Below are 19,884 nucleotides of genomic sequence, written 5' to 3' on the forward strand. Positions count from 1 at the left end.
TTTATAAAGAAAAAAGTATGTTTCATATCATAAGAATATTATGCTAGACACAAAAAGATGCTGCAAAATTTAAAGGCTGTGCAAAGATTAAAGTTGCTGTTGCAACATGCTGTAGGATAGATTTATATGCAAAATGGTCCCTCATTATTCACAGACTCTTCTAGTGATGGCCTTGGTTATTCATAAGTTAATAAACCATCTATCTATCTCTCTATCTACTGCCAGAAGCCTTAATCCCGCAAGGGGTGGCCACAAACAAATCGCCTCCATGTCCCCGTCCCCCACCGTTTCACCGCCCTGGTCCCAGCTCACACACCCCTCTCTCATATACCTCTCCATAATAAACAATCTCAATAAATACTACCTTAAGGTGTATTTTGAGATGATTTTACTACAGTGTTGTTAAAGCATCTGAAATTACACTCTAAACATGTAGTTTCTAATATCTGATGATGATTTGAGTTACTGCAAATGGCTTTTAGACAATTATCATACCTTGTTAAATTATGACTGTAGGGGCACATTTATGGGGATTTATAATTACTCATGGGGTTTGTGTCCTCCTTCCCCCATGAATAATGAGGGACCATTGTACTGTGTTATTTGTATGGGTGTGTGCCCTGAAAACACCATGCAGTACAAATAATTACATTAAGATTGGGTCTTGTCTCATGCTCTTCAATGCATAAAATTAATCTCTTTATATATATACTTAATGACTGAGGTGGAGTTAAGGATTAATACTAGGTTAGTATATCACATCAGGGAAACTACAGAACAAGGAAAAATGGTCACACTTCAACTTGGCCATTCCTATTTTAAACCGACCTATTTCCCACTGCACTTCAACTTTGCTACTTATAGATTAAACTGATCTACAAGACCCTCTGATATTTCACTGAAGCACCTCTGCTAATACTTATGCACCAGTTCTAAACGAGATACCCATAGCACATATTCAGCATGGATGGTGGGCATCAGTTCCCAAGCAGTGAGATGGGAAGGGGTGTGGTAAGACTGCATCATTGCAACAGTTCCTCCTCCTCCTCCTCCTCCTCCTCGACTTTCAGAAAGCATTTGACACTGTCCCTCACAAGCGTCTCATGAGAAAAATAGAAGCACATGGCATAAAAGGAAATACGCAAAAATGGTTACAAGACTGGCTTTCAGACCGAAAACAGTGAGTTGTGATAAACGGAAAGGAATCCAAATGGTGTAATGTGGTCAGCGGCGTTCCCCAAGGCTCAGTACTTGGACCGATACTTTTTATTATCTATATAAATGATACTGATGAGGGTCTAAATTGTAAAGTATCCAAATTTGCAGATGATACTAAAATAACCAGTAAAGTCACTTCAAAACTACAGTGGCAGCAGTTACAAAATGACCTTAATACTTTAGCAAGCTGGGCAGAAAAACGGCAAATGAAATTCAACACAGAAAAATGTAAAGTACTTCATATTGGAAGTAACAATGTCCATGCGAATTACAAAATGAACAATATTCAGTTATCAAGTACAGACAATGAAAAGGATCTTGGTGTGATTATATCAAATGACCTAAAACCAAGCAAGCAGTGTACCGAGGCAGTTAAAATTGCAAACAAGCTGGTGGGGTTTATTGGAAGAACTTTCGAGTTTAAATCGGAAAAAGTCATACTTGCCTTGTACAACTCGCTAGTGCACTCCCATCTTGAATATTGTGTGCAATTCTGGCCTCTGTACTACAGAAAGGACATTGAAAAATTAGAGAAAATTCAGTGAAGAATCACAAAAACGATACCACGACTTAGAAACAAACCATATGAGGAACGCCTTGAAGAACTTAAATTATTTAGCCTAACGAAGCGAAGGTTAAGAGGGGACCTGATTGAAGTTTTCAAATCATGAAGGGATATGACAACTTAGACATGAATAAATATTTTGATATAGACCAGTCGAGTCAAACCAGAAGTAATGGCTGCAAAATTATGGGAAGGCGATTCCAATCCCACGAAGCAAAATACTTCTTCTTTAACAGAGTTGTAAATATCTGGAACAGATTACCCTCAGATACTGTGAACAGTATCTCAATTGAGACATTCAAAAACAAATTAGACAAGTATTTGCACGAGAATCCTCAGCTGACTCTTTTTCTGTCCGAATAACTTGCTTTTATAGCTATGGTACATGTAAGTTCATGCCCCTTTTATCTAAAAGACATCCCATAAACAACATACTCATACATAGTGTTGCGTCACGTTATTATACATTTTTCAATTTATTCAGTGCAAACAAAGCAATATAAGCACAGATTAGGATCTGTACAGATAACTCTGAGTTAACGGTCACTACTCTTACTTAAGACCTGTGATGGGCTGTGGATCACTGAGGGTCCCTGTTAGTCAAGCGACCACCATCGGGATTTTTTAATGTACCAGGGGTCACTGCTTCAGGATGAAACTTGTGTACTTGTCCCATATGGGAGAGTTCCTTGTCTCAGTGGAGTGAACAGAGCTAGAGCCTGATTGACTGCTGCCTACCTTAAAAGCGCCAGGCAAGGCTGCCGCACCACCCCTAAACATCCACACTATGCAGTCCCCTCATGTCTACAGGACACCCCGTAAACTTAACATAGCGTCACGTCATGTCATTATACGTTTTTCGATTAACCCAAAGCAAATGAGGTAATATACAGTAAGCACAGATTAGGATCTGCACAGATAACCCTGAGTTAACGATCACTACTCTTACTTTCGACCTGTGATGGGCTGTGGATCACTGAGGGTCCCTGTTAGTCAAGTGACCACCATTGGGATTTTTTTAATGTACCAGGGGTCACTGCTTCAGGATGAAACTTGTGTACTTGTCCCACATGGGAGAGTTCCTTGTCTCAGTGGAGCGAATGGAGCTAGGGCCTGATTGACTGCTGCCTACCTTAAAAGTGCCAGGCAAGGCTGCCGCACGATCCCTAAACATCCACACTGTGCAGTGTGTAGCTTCCACGTTATTTCCACAGACTTCTCATTAACTCAATATACCGGTTTATAATGTCATGCCGTAACTATTATTTTATTTGTTTACTTTCTCTTTCAGGTTACTCAATCGGGTAGCTTATAGATAAAGTATTATAGAATGTGATTTTTCTTTTCCAGTGTTTCCTATAAAATTTCCATGTCAGTTTTTCCATGCTGCATGGTGGTTTTTCTCACTTTTTCCTGGAGGGTTTGGTGGTGGGGGAAGTCTGCTTGCTTTACTATCCTTATCCTTCAGCATGTAGAGTTAGATCTTGTAGTCATAGTTTTCTCTGTAACAAGCAGCCTCGAAAGGACCATAAAATCTGTTGCTGTTTGCTTTCCTGTGTAATCCTCCTCCTCCTCCTCCTCCTCCTTCTCCTCCTCCTCCTCCTCCACAAAAAAGGAAACAAATGGAAAAAAAAAAATGGAAAAAATTAAAAGTTTTTACAATAAACAGTAAAAGCTGCCATACCATGACTCCATGCAGTTGTAGGGTGTATTCCAGGCATGGAGGAGAACTTTTGGTAGTTTTTGGAGGTGTTAGGGGGGCTCAAGATCACTTCTGGGCTCACCTTTACTGTACTGTACTTGACACTGTACACTATGTAAAGCACAATTAACACTATAAAGGCCATTAGTGTATTGTATTTATTACTTGTACTATACTGGGGAACTAAACACTTAAACATTACCGTACAACTCGGCATCTTACCGAGTTGGGGGGATTTTGCTGACTCTCCTCCTCTCACGTGCGCATTTTTGGGAATTTTTGAATTTTTATTTTTTAAATGAATATTTTGAAGCCTTCCCGAGTTGTAGAGGTTTCCGACTTGAAGGATGACGAATTGTAGAGGTTTTACTGTACTATATCTTATGCAGCTGTATGGTCTACACAAGAAGAAGAAGAATAAGAAAAAGGAGGAGGAGGGGGAGTCTGTTGCAATGATGCAGTCTTACTTCTCAATTCATATGTGTTTTGCTGATCTCAATATGTGTTAACCAATGCAGCCAATGCAAACCCAGATTATCAGCAATTTAACGTGCAACTGGGAATGGTGTTAGCCTATCTGTATAATTTTTATGTTGATGATACACACCCTTATGTGAAAACAACAAGCTTTAAGGACTCTGAGGAAATCATTTCTTACAGTAATCGGGTGCCTTACAGCATCAAGCAGTTCACTGGACATGTGAATGAATCACTGGAGGCTGCCACAGTGATCAATAAAATCCTGGATCATCATGAAACAGCATCATGCACTCATCTTTGCCCAAAAGAATGACTGATCCTATTATCTCTTTGAGAATACAGTTTCATTCATGAGATCTCTCTCTCTCTCTCTCTCTCTCTCTCTCTTCCTTCACACTCACATACTCTCCCAGTCAATATCTCACTCTCCTGGGATGCAGATAAGTGTTGGGAATCACATCCACGAGTGTATATCCATGCCCCTGTCCCAGATGTCAGGATCACTGACGAAGGGGCTCCACAGAAACAACACGTGAGAGAAGATGGAAAAGACTGTAGAGAGCATAAATCTGAAAGCATCCGGACACATGATCATATGACCCCCTTATGTGGGAGGAGGAAGAACCCAAGAAGGATGGTGATTATAAAAAAAAAAACAAAAAAACTCTGAGAGAGGGCACCAGAGAGCAAAGTAAGGCCTGAATCTGAAACTTGGCCAAAGGCATCTAACAAATAAGAGCCCTGCTGGGAAGCACCAGGTGACACAAGATGAAACTTAAGTGTCAGAAACCAAGGGAAGGCAAAAAAGACCAGCAACAAGACTCATGCCGCATCAGAGACGGGCACAGACCATGACTGCCTTGGAGAGATTTCCAACATACTTAAACCTTTCCTTATAACTGATCCTTCTGCTTACTCTGTCGATCATTTCAGTCTCTCTCCTGGGCTCTTCCAATCACAACCTTATCACCTTAACCAGTCCCCTCGCTCCAATAAGGCCTATGGACCCTCCCAAGAAGTAGCAACTGTGGCACTTAAGGTCTGCTGATTGGGAGGTCCTCAGGGAGTGCTTCTTTGAATTTACATGGAAAGATTGCTGTTTCCATCACCAACAGCCATCTGTGTATGCCTCTCACATTTATGGAGGAAAAAATTCATACAAAACCAAAAATCTACAGCTGCAATGATGCTAGGAAAAGAGGAAAGCACTGAGAGACATGGCAAAAAAAAACAGGCATGCTGTGGTAGTGACTCGCTATCTATGGCTGACTGGCAAAGAATGTGTATTTACATCAAAACAAAAGCCCAGTGCTGAGAGTCAGGCTTCAGCATGCCAAGCATCATGAGCTAAGCCAGATTTTTTTTTTTTCTATAGTGGTTTATTTTACTTGGTTAAATATTACCATGCTAAGACCTTCCAGGGCCAGGTATGGACATGCTAGCTAATTAACCCCTTAACTGCGGGGTTGTTGGGAGTGTGCCGTGCGTGTCCCGCGGGGATGTTTGCACTCCGACTGACTTTTTAAAAATATTTGCCAAAAATCAGTTATTAGTCCTAGAATATTATAATTAAATAAGCATGTGGCACATACCTTCAGCTTTCTTTTGGGATGTTTGCTGAGCCTTTGTCGTCTACCGTTGGACTTGTGGAGACTTCTGAAGTTGGGTAATGAAGTCTCCACTTTACATTTCCCGATATCCCATCATATGGTTACCACTGCCTGATATTATAACTACAAACACTTTTCTATGAATTTCAAGTAGTTTGGAATCCATATTCCAAAAAAAAAAAACCCACTGTGAAAGCAATGTAAATTACAAGCGCATACAAGCTTTCCTCCCGTGCTCATTCCCCGATGGTATTCTGAGGCGGAGCTGTCATTTATTATTTATAAACACACTCACACTTTATATTCCTAGTTCTTTATTACACTTATATATATATACAATATTTATCTATAAGTTTCTTTCAGTACTAGTAGTTTATTTTCACTCCAGGCATTCACTTTCTCGTTCTGTAAACTAGTGTAGAGAGCGAAGCTGTCACTTTCACTTTCATTACTCCCAGTATTTATACATGCTAGAGCGAAACTTTCACTTTCACTTTCATTACTCCAGGCATTTATACTCGTAATCTTATATTACAACTTATTTACATTTCTATTTACATTCTCTATTTTATTTACATTATTTACATTTCTATTTTATTTACACTATGTTATGCACTGTCACTTGCAGTAACTTAAAAAACTATTTTCCACTGTTCACTTATATTTACAGTCATTGTTTTCACTTGCTGTTTACACATTATTTACACTTCCACTTGCACTGTTTTAGAGTCACCAGAAAGATCGTAGTCATTGTTCATCATTTTCATTGATAAATTAGCCAGTTCATGTTCCACAGCAGTGTCATTCAGTCCTTTACCCCTTCCCACATGAGGTTTAGTAGGGGTAGAGGTCACAGGGCCCTTTGCATGGGGCTAAAAAGCGGCGGAATTGGACAGGCGCGATTCCAACGTGGTTTCACATTGAAAGACGACAGTAAACTGAATGATGTGGCCTAGGGGCAGTGAAGGGTTGACAATGACAGCGTGGTGACAGCTGCTAATTTATATGTTATGAAATGATTGGCAGGAAATCTAAACAATACATAATAAGTTAGGTAGTTCCAGGTGAATGTAAATACGAAGGGTGATCAGAAAGTAATGACAGTTCCTGCTATAACATGAAAACCTTGAATGATGGGAGGTAGGGGAGCAAGGAGAGTGCAGAGTTGCCTGTCCTTACGAGTTTGAACTTGTCGCCGTATGCCTGACTTTTCTTGTTTTATTGTTGTGAGTGAATGCTTCACTCTTGTTTTTGCTCTCTGGCCAGAAACATGGATTACTCGAAAGAAGTCTGCAGGTTCTACATTTTTACGAGGTGGAAACTGGGAAAGAAAGCAACAGAGATTCGAGGGGAATTATTACAAGTTTATCCAGACACTACTCCTTCCCTGGAAACTGTTTCCCGCTGGATTCGTGCTTTCACAGCAGGAAAAACTGAACTGAAAGATGAACAACGCTCTGGACGCCCCCGGACATCCGTGACCGAAGCAACAACTGTCCGTGCACGGTCCATCATTGACGAGGATCCAACTGTAACTCTTAGGTTCTTAGCCTTGGAGCTTGATATCAGTTATGGGAGTGCATATGACATCGTGCATGAACAATTACACCTGAGGAAGAAGTGTTGTCGATGGATACCCCATTTGTTGACTGATGAGCAAAAGGCTGAACGGGTGAGGATTTGTCGTGTCTGGCTCGCTGAATTTGAACCAAATGGTCCAAAACGGTTCTCAGATGTTGCTACTGGAGATGTGTGTTGGATTTCATTCTTCACAACCCGTGACAAGCAGTCAAACATGGTGTGGTTGGGCGATGAAGACCCTCGACCTCAGATTTTGAAGGAAGGATTTCGCAGCCGGAAGCGCCTTTTCACCATCTTTTTCAATTCTCAAGGACCAATATGCGTGGATGTGATGCCTGAAAAGTCCACTATCACAGCCCAATACTACACAGACCAGGTCCTTCCACAAGCCTTGGAACACAAGGCCAACACCGCACTAACCCGCCGTCGGTCTCGCCTTTTGCTGCACCACGACAATGCTGCACCCCACAAAGCTCGCCTCACTACTCGTATGCAGTACCTGGAACAACAAGGTATAACTCTGCTCCCCCACCCACCCTACTCCCCTGACCTGGCTCCCTGTGACTTTTGGTTGTTTCCAAAAATTAAATCTGCCATCGCTGGGAAGCAATTTCATCGCATCCAAGACTTGGCACGAACCGTCAATTCAGAACTCCGAAGTATACCGTCTTCAGAGTACCACGCTTGCTTCATGAAGTGGAGAAAGAGAATGGAACGCTGCATAGAGGTCGGAGGGGAGTACTTTGAAGGAATGTGAGTCATAGTTTGATAGTTCTTCATGCTAATAAAAGTTTATGGACTCACTGTCATTTCTTTCTAATCACCCCTCGTATCACTTAGGCTTCTCCCTTCCTTTCTTATATATATTTTTATTCATACGGCATATTTCATGGGGAAATAAACAGGGAAAATTTGCGAACGGGTGCACGTGAGGTGTTGCCAGGTGATAATTAGCCCATTCCTGATATATTGCAGTATCAATTACCTTTTTTCTTTCTTTTATATATTATTTTGTATAAGAATAGGGCATAGGGGACATTTCAATGGATAAAATGAGTGGAAAAACCCATCCAGGATTTGTGTAGCGCAGCGAAATGGTCAGGCGGGAGGAGAGGGTAATGGAGGGGAGGTTAGGAGGGAAGTCAAGGACAGGAGAAAAATGGCTAAATTGTCAACAGTGGATGGGAGTACAGATGACATTAGCAGAACACTGATAGATGATACATGCCACCACTTGAAAGCCCGGGCGAATTCAAAATAACAGAATCACAAAAGTGACGCCCCGCAGTATGATCCCTTGCTCCCGAGCATCACGAAAGTGACGCCCCACGGTTAAGGGGTTAAGCACTACACTCCAACTGAGGTCAATTACAGATTACTCAGAATAATATAGGTGGATGATGCAGAGGGGCAGAAAAGGGAAGGCAGCTTGAAACAGTGGGGTGGAAGTGGTAAGATGTGATGCACGAAGCTAAGAAGAATTAATATTTTAGCCATGCTGTACGAGTTCTGATTGGTTATCTGATGACAGATTGACAGACAAATGAAACTGCCACAGGCAGAGCATTTGCAAGATGGATTGGACTGGGGTTTGGATATAGACCTGGAACTGAACTGAATTTTATAGCAGGTTTAGGGGAGATCCGATGAGAACTGACGGAGATATGAATTTTTGAAAATCTGCCCCATGTTGTGCTTCCTGGTCTATGTTTCTCTCTCTCCAGGATTAATACTCACTATCCTGCTGAGATCACTCTACAGGTCTTACTGTAAAAATTCCACCATTGAGGGGCTTGAATCCCCCACCCAGCCCAGGGGCTTTGACCAATTTTGATTAAAAATAATAGGCTTCCATTGTTTATGGATACCTACTGTTTGAATTTTTTTCAGAATAATTGGTGCAAAATTGTGACCTGTACAGGGCAAACAAACAGAGAGAGAGACAGACAGACAAACATACAGAACTGACCAACATGCTTGCCAAATCGAAAGATTCTGGCAAGCGATAAGACTTACTTATGAACAAATGCAAGTATGTCAGCTGCTCGACCTGTCCCATCACAAACAATAACAGGGACGGGAGGGGAGTCAGTGACGTACTCAAGCACTTGTCTGATGGTCTGTGGGCCTCCCTCTATCACTACACAGACCACTGGAGTTGCCAGACCTCCACCTGGTATAAAAAGTATATATCAGTATATTTATCTGGGCTGTAAAATTATGGCTAGTCAATAATTTATATCACGAAGCTGACACAAACATCATAAATGTCAAATATCTAATAACCATTCACATACAAAAAAAAATAACAATTCAGTCATTCATAAACCATGAAAAATTCCCAATTTGTAAAGTTCTGTTTCTGACTAATTCCTAAATATTGTACATAAATATCCCTTACTTAAAAACAAATTACTGAATAATAATACAGATTAATGCTAATTTTTTAAAACTCCCTCATACATAACAAGCACATTTAATGATAATTTGGAGGAAAAATAAATCCAGTGATCCCTTACTTTTCACACACTCGGTTATAGCAGTTTTCATTATTACTGCTAGATGAAAATCTGCCCTCCTGCCTTTATTGTGCATTTTTTGGCTTTTTTTTTTTATCGTGCACCTGAGTAGGTTTCTGTTGAAAATGAAGATGCAAAACCTGTGGTTCCTGATGGTCTTCAGTGATTCAGAGATGAAGCCTAACTCTAGGAGTTAATCCCAGGTGATGGACATCACTAACTCTCCACCTCCAAACCTCAGAACCCATTACCTCAGGCCCGTCTCAGATCTCTGTGTGGTACAAATTTCTTCCATATTGTGCCCTTCTCATAATTTTCCATGAATCTAACCATGCCATGTGTTTCTGATACTGTACTCACCATAACAGTATGTATGTATTTAGTGGATCTAAAGTGCTGTAAATGGAAAAATTTGGGTTTACAAGTGGGGTGTCCAGTACCAATTAGGATAAATTCCATAGGTTCTGCAGTTTTCTTATCATGCAATTTAATCATCCCACACTAGGCAAGGTATCAATTATGTGCAATAACCAAGGTTCACTGTAAACAAAAACAAATCCAAGGTAATGACTGCTTGGCATCAGACACAAAACTCAGCTCTGATCCTCCTCCTCAAGACAATGTGTACTATACAATATTTATCCTTAACCCTCTCACACACCAAAAGTTTCCAGTAGGCTTCCAGCCAGGCTGGCTCCACTCACACGGAAAGGAAAAAAATTCTAAGGCCAAATTTACACTTGGAAAATGCTTATACTGTATTGTTACAGTATAAATTGTAGCCCCTTTGGACTGGTAATCCAATTACTTTGTAAAACAATTTACACTTTTCTTCCTCTGATCTTTCTTCATTCTTTGTTTTTGCTTCCTCCCTCTTCTCCTTTAATATTCCCAATTCCTCTTGAGTTAGGCATCTTTTTATCCATACTTTTTAAAATTCCTCTTCTTCCATGAGTTTGTTTGCATTTTTCATTATTTCCTCCATATTTTTCACACTCTGGAAGGTTACTTTCAGAGGCCTTGACTTATTTCTCTCATACTTCCCTAGCCTTTTGCATTTCTCTATGTCTTTATTAGAGATTTCCTCTGGTACTTCTCTCAATATGCTCATTACATTTGCAATCTCCTTTTTGTCTCTCACAATTTTGTTTTTTATTTCTTCCCCATCTATACCAGTGATTACTATAGATTTGTTAATATCTGCTGAATCTTTCACCAATTTTGGGTTTTTCTGATTATTTCCTTCACTTCCTTTCTAGTGCTCTTTTCTTCGACTCATTTCCAAGTCTTTCCTCACTTTCACCATTTCAGCATAAGCAGTTTCCACATCATCTTTGTAACTCTGCATCACTTCGTTCACATGAGTTACCTTCTCTTCAATATTATTGCTTGGTCTATCAGATTGCTTGCTTGCCTAATCGTCCCTGTATCATTTCTGAACTCCTCCAAAATACTCTCGTGGTTTACACCTGTACTTGCCATTTCACTAATCTTCCTTCTAAGTGAACCACCTCAACTGACAGCTCAACTATTGTTGTGTCTTTTTTTGTTTAATTCCTTTATTAATTTTTCATTTTCTTCCTTCTGCATGTGCCATTGTTTCTTAATTTCACCCATTTCACTCTGAAAAGCCTTCTCCAGTTTATTCACCCTCTCTACTAGTTTGTTATATGTTTCCATTTCAACCAGTTCCTGGTAGAAATCATCATCCTGTTTTCTACCTTTATCCTGTTTCTTAACTCCATCAACATTCACTTTACTAAAGATGGTGCTCATCTTGTGGTATTACTTAGAAAGATTCTACTTACAAGTATGTATCTCTTTGCTACTCGCCTGGCGATAGACGATGCTCAGCTGTCGATGTCGATCAGTGCATTCTTGCACTAAGTGGATGTATTCTGTTATTTGGACCAAACTTTTGCTTATACTTGCTCTACTATATTAGAACACCATTTAGTTTAACCTGGAACAGAGTCTGACTCATATAAAGATACTATTTAGGTGTGGCCAGTGCGGAGTGGGGTCATAGCGTCTTGTCTGACGCCTCAACTCTGTGTGTGTGTGTGTGTGTGTGTGTGTGTGTGTGTGTGTGTGTGTGTGTGTGTGTGTGTGTGTGTATACAGGAATTGAGCAATGCTCGTGTTGTCCTGTCTCCATATCCACATTTATCAAGTCTACCTTTACACACATGAATGTTTTTCTCATGCACCACCTCTTTGTCTAGGTCATTCCAAATATTTAAGTATTTACCTAATATACCTAATTGTGATATACACAGAATGTACTATGCTCGTGGGTTTCCGTCGCTGTTTCTCAATAACTCGAATTTAGCTTTAAACTTGTTTAAGTTTTTAGACTGGACGATCTCTTTGTCCAGGCTATTCCATAAGTCTATACTTCTGTAAGGAAAGCTATATTTCTTGATATTCTTCAAGCAGCTTGACTTTTTCAATTTCATTCCTTGTCCTCTTGTTGCTCTCTTATCCCATACAAACAGATCTTCTTTGTCAATTTTATCTACTCCCACCATGGTCATGAACACTGCAATCATGTCTCCCCTCTTTCTCCTTTCCTCTAATGAAGGCAAATCCAGTTTTTCCAGCCTGTGTGTGTGTGTGTGTGTGTGTGTGTGTGTGTGTGTGTGTGTGTGTGTGTGTGTGTGTGTGTGTGTGTGTGTGTGTGTGTGTGTGTGTGTGTGTGTGTGTGTGTGTGTGTGTGTGTGTGTGTGTGTGTGTGTGTGTGTGTGTGTGTGTGTGTGTGTGTGTGTGTGTGTGTTTCTTACCTAATTGTTCTTACCTAATTGTATCTTTACAGGAATGAGTCAAGCTCGTACTGTCCCCTGTCTTAAACCATATTTATCGTACATATCCTTAAAATTGTGAATTGTTTTGGCACACATTATTTCATTCGGTAGTGCATTCCACTTTTCAATTGCTCTATTTGGGAAACTAAATATCCTTATGTCTTTATCACCTCTCTTCTAATGCAGTTTTTTGCAGTGTCCTCTTGCTGATGCTTCTACATAGGATAAGTAATCATTTAGGTCTTATTTTCTCCTTCCCTGATATGCATTTATATAGCATAATCATGTCACCTCTTTTCCTTCTTTCCTGTAGTGTTGGCAAATTCAGTTTCTCTTGTCTTTCTTCGTAGCTTAGATCCCTTAAGCTTGGTACCCATCTTGTAGCAGCCCTTTGAACTTTTTCAATCTTGTCTATGTGTTTTTTGAGATGAGGACTCCAGACTACTGATGCATACTCCAGGGTTGGTCTGACGAAAGATGTTATTACCCTTCTTAGCATGTCTTCATTTATGTATGTGAATGCTATTCTCATATTTGCAAACAGTGTATACATGTTCCGTACCTTCTCACTGATGTGGTCAGCCGGAGATAGTCTGTTATTGATAATCACACCTAGGTCCTTCTCTCTTTCTGATGTGTGTAGGGTTTTATTTCCTAAGGTATAATCCCAATCAGGTCTTTCCACTTTTACCAAACTTGATTACATGACACTTGTCCACATTGAATTCCATTTGCCATGTATTACTCCATTCATTAAGTTTATTTAATTCTTCTTGTAGCTCTTTACAAGAGTCTGTGTTAGTAATTCTCCTTTGTATTTTTGCATCATCTGCAAACATATTTAGATAGCTTTCATTTCCAGTGTTATGTCTATATCATTTATATACAGTAAAAACAAGATTGGTGCCAGCACTGAGCCCTGTGGTACTCCACTAGTCACTTCTTTCCATGATGAGTAATTTCCCCTTAGTACTGTTCTCATTTCTCTTCTTATGAGAAAATCTTGCATCCAACAATACAGTTTGGCTCAAATTCCTCCTTGATGGTACAGTTTCCATAAAAGTCTTTGGTGTGGTACTGTGTCAAATGCTTTCTTGAAATCTAAATAGATATTGTCCACCCATCCTTCTCTTTCCTGACACCCACTTGGCTCACTTATAATTAGTGTATGTGTGTCTGTGGCCAGCTGGGGTGAGTCTGGTTTTGGTACTGATGATGATTGGGTGATCAGATGCAAGGGTTTTGACCACTCTCCTGGATGTTGTGGGAGCAAGGTTTGGGGAGTAAAAGGTGATGTCTGGCGATGATGGGAGGAAGAGGGCTTGGCGTGGGATATGGGTATGTTGATGGAGATTATTCAATATGAAAAGATGATCTGTTTGGGACTGTAGTACCAGCCCTCTGTCTGTGTCAGGGTTGTTGACATGCCTTGGCATTGAAATCACCACCAAGGATGATGTTGGGTATGTTAGTGATGTATTAGACCTTAGTGAGACTCCTCTGTTTCTGTATTCTGAAAATCTATCTATCTATCTATATACCTAGGCTGCTTCCCCCAAGGAAAGGGAGGTAGCCGAGACAGGACGACTCACTCTCCATTTACTCATCCATTCAAACACATTCATTCGCAGCTTAGCCCCAAAGGGGAGAACGGAAAATGGTTTTCAAATAAAAATTTTACACACAACATAGAGTAGAATGCATCCCTTTCAATGGACTGTGGTGTAGACCCCAGATGAATTCTTCACTCCATTAGCACTTCTATTAGTGGAGAGTGGAAAATGAATAACTTAGGTACCAACATAACTCCAAGGCGTTGTTGTTCAGTAACACTGGTCTGTTTGGCTGAGCAAATCCATCAACCACAGGGAAGCAACCCATCACTGTAGGGCCATCCTGTGCAGTGAAACAATGTCCCTGGAAATAGACAACACCTCACCAATGCAAGGAATGGGGAAGCGTGTGTTTGTTATGGATGAACATCACAACTTTTTCCATCTAGTTAACATGGGGACCATTGCAAGCTCCACATCACCCTGTTATGTGACTATATACAATGGTTACCACCAAGCAATGTAAATGGTTTCCTGGGTTACAGGAAACCATTTTGCTTGTCACTCAATGCAGAGCCACCAGAAATGGAAAAGGCAATAAAAAGTAACAGGACACACGGGAGAAGGAAAAGGGGCCAGACACAGAAAAAGAACAAAAAATGTGAAAGAAGAAATGGGCAGCATTACTTCAAATGTGTGGATGATGGTCACCACCACCTACAACCTACCCCAAGGAGTAAACTAAATATGCAGTGGGCTCGCACAGTATGCGTAATCAGTGCGCAAATCACATCATAGTACATGAGTGACCAAAATCACAACCATAAAACTCTGACTGTGCAAGTTTAGCCCACAATACGCGAAGATAAGGCAAGGAGTGGCCCAAAACCGCTATTTTCCCAAAGTATGTGACCCCCCCCCTCCCCCTGCACAACGCACCCATCTTCTGATCCATTTCCTGTGGAGGAAGAAGAGGATGCAATGTCAGTTGTGTTAACACTGGACTTCAAAGGGGTTTTTGGCCGAAGTGACTGAGTTAGAGGCTCGTGGGGAAGGTGCTCAGGAGAAGTCTAGTTGTGAGCAAAAAGTGTTGGTGTGTTGGGTGGTGCAGCAGTCAGTGTGGCAAAGGCACTCTAAGTGTGTTGCCGTGCCTTGGAACCCCTGATATTTAAGTATAACAGGCCTGTTTTGTACTGTTTTTAAGGTGACTGACCATATTTTTGTTATTTTAGCTGTATCTGTAGTATATGTCTTAAAAATTTTCCCTTTACTTTGTCTCTAACATTAAAAAAAATTTCAAGATTTGAGGGGGTCCCACCCATATGTTATTTTTCTCACAACTTTCCTGTAAGCCAAGAAACCATTTACAACGCTGGGTGATAACCATATAACCAAACAATACGTGCTCCCTATGTGTCAACAACTGGGTTGGTGGAGGGCTAGTGTCCCTCCCCGTAAAATAAATAACTCAAAGTCAAATGCCCATCCCTTACGGGATTGTGGCGTCTGGCAATAGATAGATAGAAGGTTATGTACTCACAGTATGCAAAATCACAGTACGTAAGGTTGTGGACTGCCCATTCACTCGCGTACTGTGCGAGCTCACTGTACATACTGTACATACATACATCATCTAATCCTGTGTTTCCCCATGAGGAGTGTAGGAACCCAGGGCTAGGCAAGTTGGTCCTGACATTTAAGATAAGAGTGACCAGCCTCACTCATCCCTGAAAGGCATTACGTAAGTAATAAACTCCAACCACCCCTTGGATATAAGCCTGCAAGGGCTCAATCCAGCTGGAGTGCCTTAGTTACCCACTAAACCACCAGGCACCATAGTTTGGAAATATGGTTACCATCCAGCATAGTAAATGGTATCCTTGTGTACAGGGAACCATGTGGCTTGTCACTCAGTGCTATAATATTAATATTTCATTCAAAGAGGTCCATCCTAAACTGGTGCTAGCCAGGACAAATACATCTCAACAACTTACGTGTTTCAATTCTCTGTTTTGATATGTAATTTTCAAGCTTCCTTCTCAAAATCAGCTCAGGTCCATACTTTCCAACAGTTCCATTATCCACAAGCAGGAAATATGTGTGATGTTTGTTCAAGGCAACAAATCTGGAATTAAAAAGTCACTCTCAGTAACATGCTTTCACCCATGAGGTGTATCATATATGTATATATCAATCTATACTGCTGTATACATATGGATAATATAGCACAAAATAAATAACTGTTCTGGTTCTGTAGGTAAAAACCGCCATATTCTAAGAAGTCTCATAAAGCATACTTTTAACAGAGTAATATTCTGGCTTGTGTGAATTCACTTCCCTGATACACAGTTTGATGCCTAATGTCTATATACTACAAGGATTTCCCCTATCAAGTTCTTTACTCAAATGTAAAACTGAGTACAGAAAAGTTGCAACAATGACTCATTACCATGTACCAAACCCAATATCAATAATAACCATCATTCTCATGACATGATAGTGGGATAACATCAAGAGTGTGACCAGTGAAATGGTCCACACAATCAGATCATTTAAGTCCCCCCGTGTCCTGGCACCCTCTTTATAAATTTACTGTACCTGACATACACTTTACTGATGTACAGTGATCCCTTGGTTATTGCGGTTTTCGTCATCACGGCAAGATGAAAATCTACGGTATATTCCTGTTGTTATCACACAATTTTTTGGCTCTAAAACATTGTTATCACACACCTGGGCTGATTTCTGTTGACAATGATGGTAAAATGTCTGTGGTTTCTGACAGATCTGAGGGATTCAAAGATGAGACCCTACTGTACGGGGTTAATCCCAGGCGGGTGGTGGACACCTGGGATTAACTCAGAGTAGGGCCTAATCTATGAACCCCTCAGAGCACCCCCTTGCCTCAGAATCCCTTATACCAAGCCCATCTAAGATCTCTCTATGATATGTATTTCCTCCTAACTGTGCTTTTTTCATCACTTTATTTTTCCTAACTGTGCCTATAGTTTTGATAACAAAACAGCATTAACTGTATGTACTGAGTGGGTCTAAACTGTTGCAAAAAAGGATATTTGGACTTGCACTTAAGGTGCCTGGTACCAATTAGGATAAATTAAATAGGTTCCATACTTTCATAATCAGGCAATTTTGTTATCACATGCCATGCTTGGTATGAATTATGTGTGATAAACGGATCACTGTACTGTACTTCACATACATCAGTCAGGTCACCATTTTGCCAACTACAGTCAACTCTCGTATAACGCAACGTCGCCTAACATGGATTTGTACTTATGTGGTCACCTGTAGTGTACGTAAAAAATATATACCATGGTCACAAACATATATACCGCAGTGAGTTGTCAGGTGTCAGAGCTCAGATGGCCTGCCGAAAGTCAAATGTCGCCCATGATGATGTTAGGCTAGCAGTGCACTGTGACATACAGGAGCTTCTTGCCCCAGACCCCACCCTGGACACCAAGAAACTGTTAGACCATCTGCAGGAAAAGAGTGAAGAACAGGAAAAGCCTGAGGAAAGGCCACTGGGAGGGATAGTAACAAGCACGCTGAGAGAAACTGTGAAATTGTACAAGAGGTTCACCTTCGTCATCACCAACCAGGACACAGATAAGGACTGAGCCAAGCAAGCAAGCTACTGCATTAGTGGCCAGTGCTGTGGGGCAGTACACAGAGATGATTAGGGAGACAGTGAATGCTCGCCGAGAAGATGATCACAGACTTTTTTCGAGTTCGACAGGAAGTTTCACAACAACCATCTTCTGGCGCTGACTCTAGCCCGGAGGACAGAGCTGAACCTGACGAAGAGGCTATGACCATCGTTTTCTCCACTGACATTGAAGGGTGTGACTCCGATGACGAAGGGGACCAGCCAACCACATCTCGACAGTGACTACAGAGAATGGGGTCTAGGGATGCCGGGGACAGCAAATGTGGCCAGCACAGCCGGTCAGGTTAGTGACCTAAAGTATTTTTTAATAACATCTAGGAACCTTTCTTATGCATTTTTAATAATATCCTGTGTATGAGTAGCAGAGTGATGTCAGTACGGTGTTTTTTGGAGGGTTTGGGTGGGATTTGAGGTGAAAAGGACAACTTTGGAAAATGTCCAATCTAGGTTAGCCCTTTATCATGGAAACATATGGAATGTATCAGGTGGAAAATTATAGTGTGGCTTGTTGTCAGCCCATATTAGCCAGGTTATAGGAGGGAGGACTGTATTAGGTAAAAGAAAAGAAAAAGTAGTACCAAATCCTTGTCATGTGCTGCTTTACTCATAATTCACCTAGCCAACTTAATCACCTTTTAAATTCTATCCTCAACTAAGCTAACACCTTGCTATCCCATACAGACATTTCCCAAATCCATCTAGAAGGTATACTCTTCTTGACCTTCCATGAATTTTTTCCACCTTCAAACTCACTTGCATATATATCCATTTCACCATACTATAATTCTCCATTCTCTATCACAGTAACATCTATGCAGCACCATCTACTCCATAATGAAAAAAATTTTATACAATGACCCCTACATATGCATGGATTCTCAGTGCACAGATGAAAAATGTGGGAGCAGGAACATGTTATCATTTTGTTTTGTTTCATTTAAAAAGGCTCCAAACATGCTTGCATGCAAACAGGCTTGGCCAGCTAATGGCGGCTCTCCATGCAGATTGATTTCTGACAGCCTCCCTATTAAATCCCCTATCCCTGAGATCACAGTCTATGATCGTGTCCCAGGTCTTTTTTGGTCCTCTTCCAACCCTACCCCCAACGTTAACTCATTTTCTGCACACAACTGTCAACCATCCTCTCCACTTGCCCAAACCATCTCAATCTACCTCTCAACACAACACCAATGCACTCCAGTCCCATCCTTCTTCTTAACTCTTCCATCATAAACCTAACCTCCCCAGGTCTCACATTCAAGAATGCACTACACATCCACCAAATCATTGTCATCTCTATATGTCGGAGCCTGCAAATATCCTCTTCCTTTACTGCTGAGGTCTCACTGCCATACAGCATTACACTTCTAACACAAGCTGCATACATCTTATGGGGAAAAAAAAAGTGAGCTAAGTGCACAGCAGTGCTGAGTCCTGTTATGGGACAGAGGTTCCCGACAGATGAAACTACCCACACGGTCAGTCTTTTTCCACTTCTTTTATTCCTATAAACCTTTTTGTCGCACGCTGATTGCATAACTTCTATAAAGTAGGCTAAGCCATTAGGTAATAATCTGTAATTTAACTGAGGTAACAGGAGGTTTTACAAACAGGCAGAAAGCTTGCCGACAGCAACAAAGAAGACCCTGCGGCAGGCGCTTGTACAGTGTCACACAGAGTATGCGATATCAGCATGGTACTCTGCCCTCAGAAAAATCAAAACAGAAGCTCCAAGTCCTTCAAAACAAACTACTGTACATAATAAGGTACCTTTACACTGTATACTTAACCTAGAACCTAGGTCACTTGTAGGCTGTCATGAATTAAATGAACTTGGAATGTTATGGGTAGCAGACAGGGCTAAACAACTAAGACTACACAATACCTATCAAACCTATTATGATGCTGCACCTGAATATCTAAGGGAAAATTTTGTAAAATCTAGGGCTTGTGCTCGCCATATTATGAGAGACAATGTTAAATTTTGATATACCAAGAACTAAAGGTTAGGAAGTGTGTACATTCTTCTATGCAGCAACCAAAGACCAGAACAGTTTGCATTACAGTATAAAAGCAAACAGAAGTCTTTATTCTTTCAAGAAAAATCTGAAAAGATACCTTCAACAGGCAGCCTCTGTCTGAGATGCTGACGTATTTTTGTA

General features: G+C 40.8%; 1 protein-coding gene across 1 annotated transcript in view; it reads right to left on the reverse strand.

Annotated features, from left to right (window-relative positions):
• Trpm (transient receptor potential cation channel, subfamily M) overlaps positions 1 to 19,884 on the reverse strand; it is a 933,145-nt gene that overhangs the window by 621,511 nt on the left and 291,750 nt on the right. Inside the window, exons 7-8 of the mRNA XM_080282376.1 lie at positions 16,026 to 16,156; positions 9,173 to 9,329 (exon numbers count right to left, since the gene is read on the reverse strand). Coding sequence (XP_080138502.1) covers positions 9,173 to 9,329; positions 16,026 to 16,156 — 288 coding nt within the window. The remainder of the gene's footprint in view (positions 1 to 9,172; positions 9,330 to 16,025; positions 16,157 to 19,884) is intronic.

This window comes from Coenobita brevimanus, chromosome 93 (assembly GCF_032717465.1).
Source record: "Coenobita brevimanus isolate Jiangsu-jjx chromosome 93, ASM3271746v2, whole genome shotgun sequence".
Taxonomy (NCBI): Eukaryota; Metazoa; Arthropoda; class Malacostraca; order Decapoda; family Coenobitidae; genus Coenobita; species Coenobita brevimanus.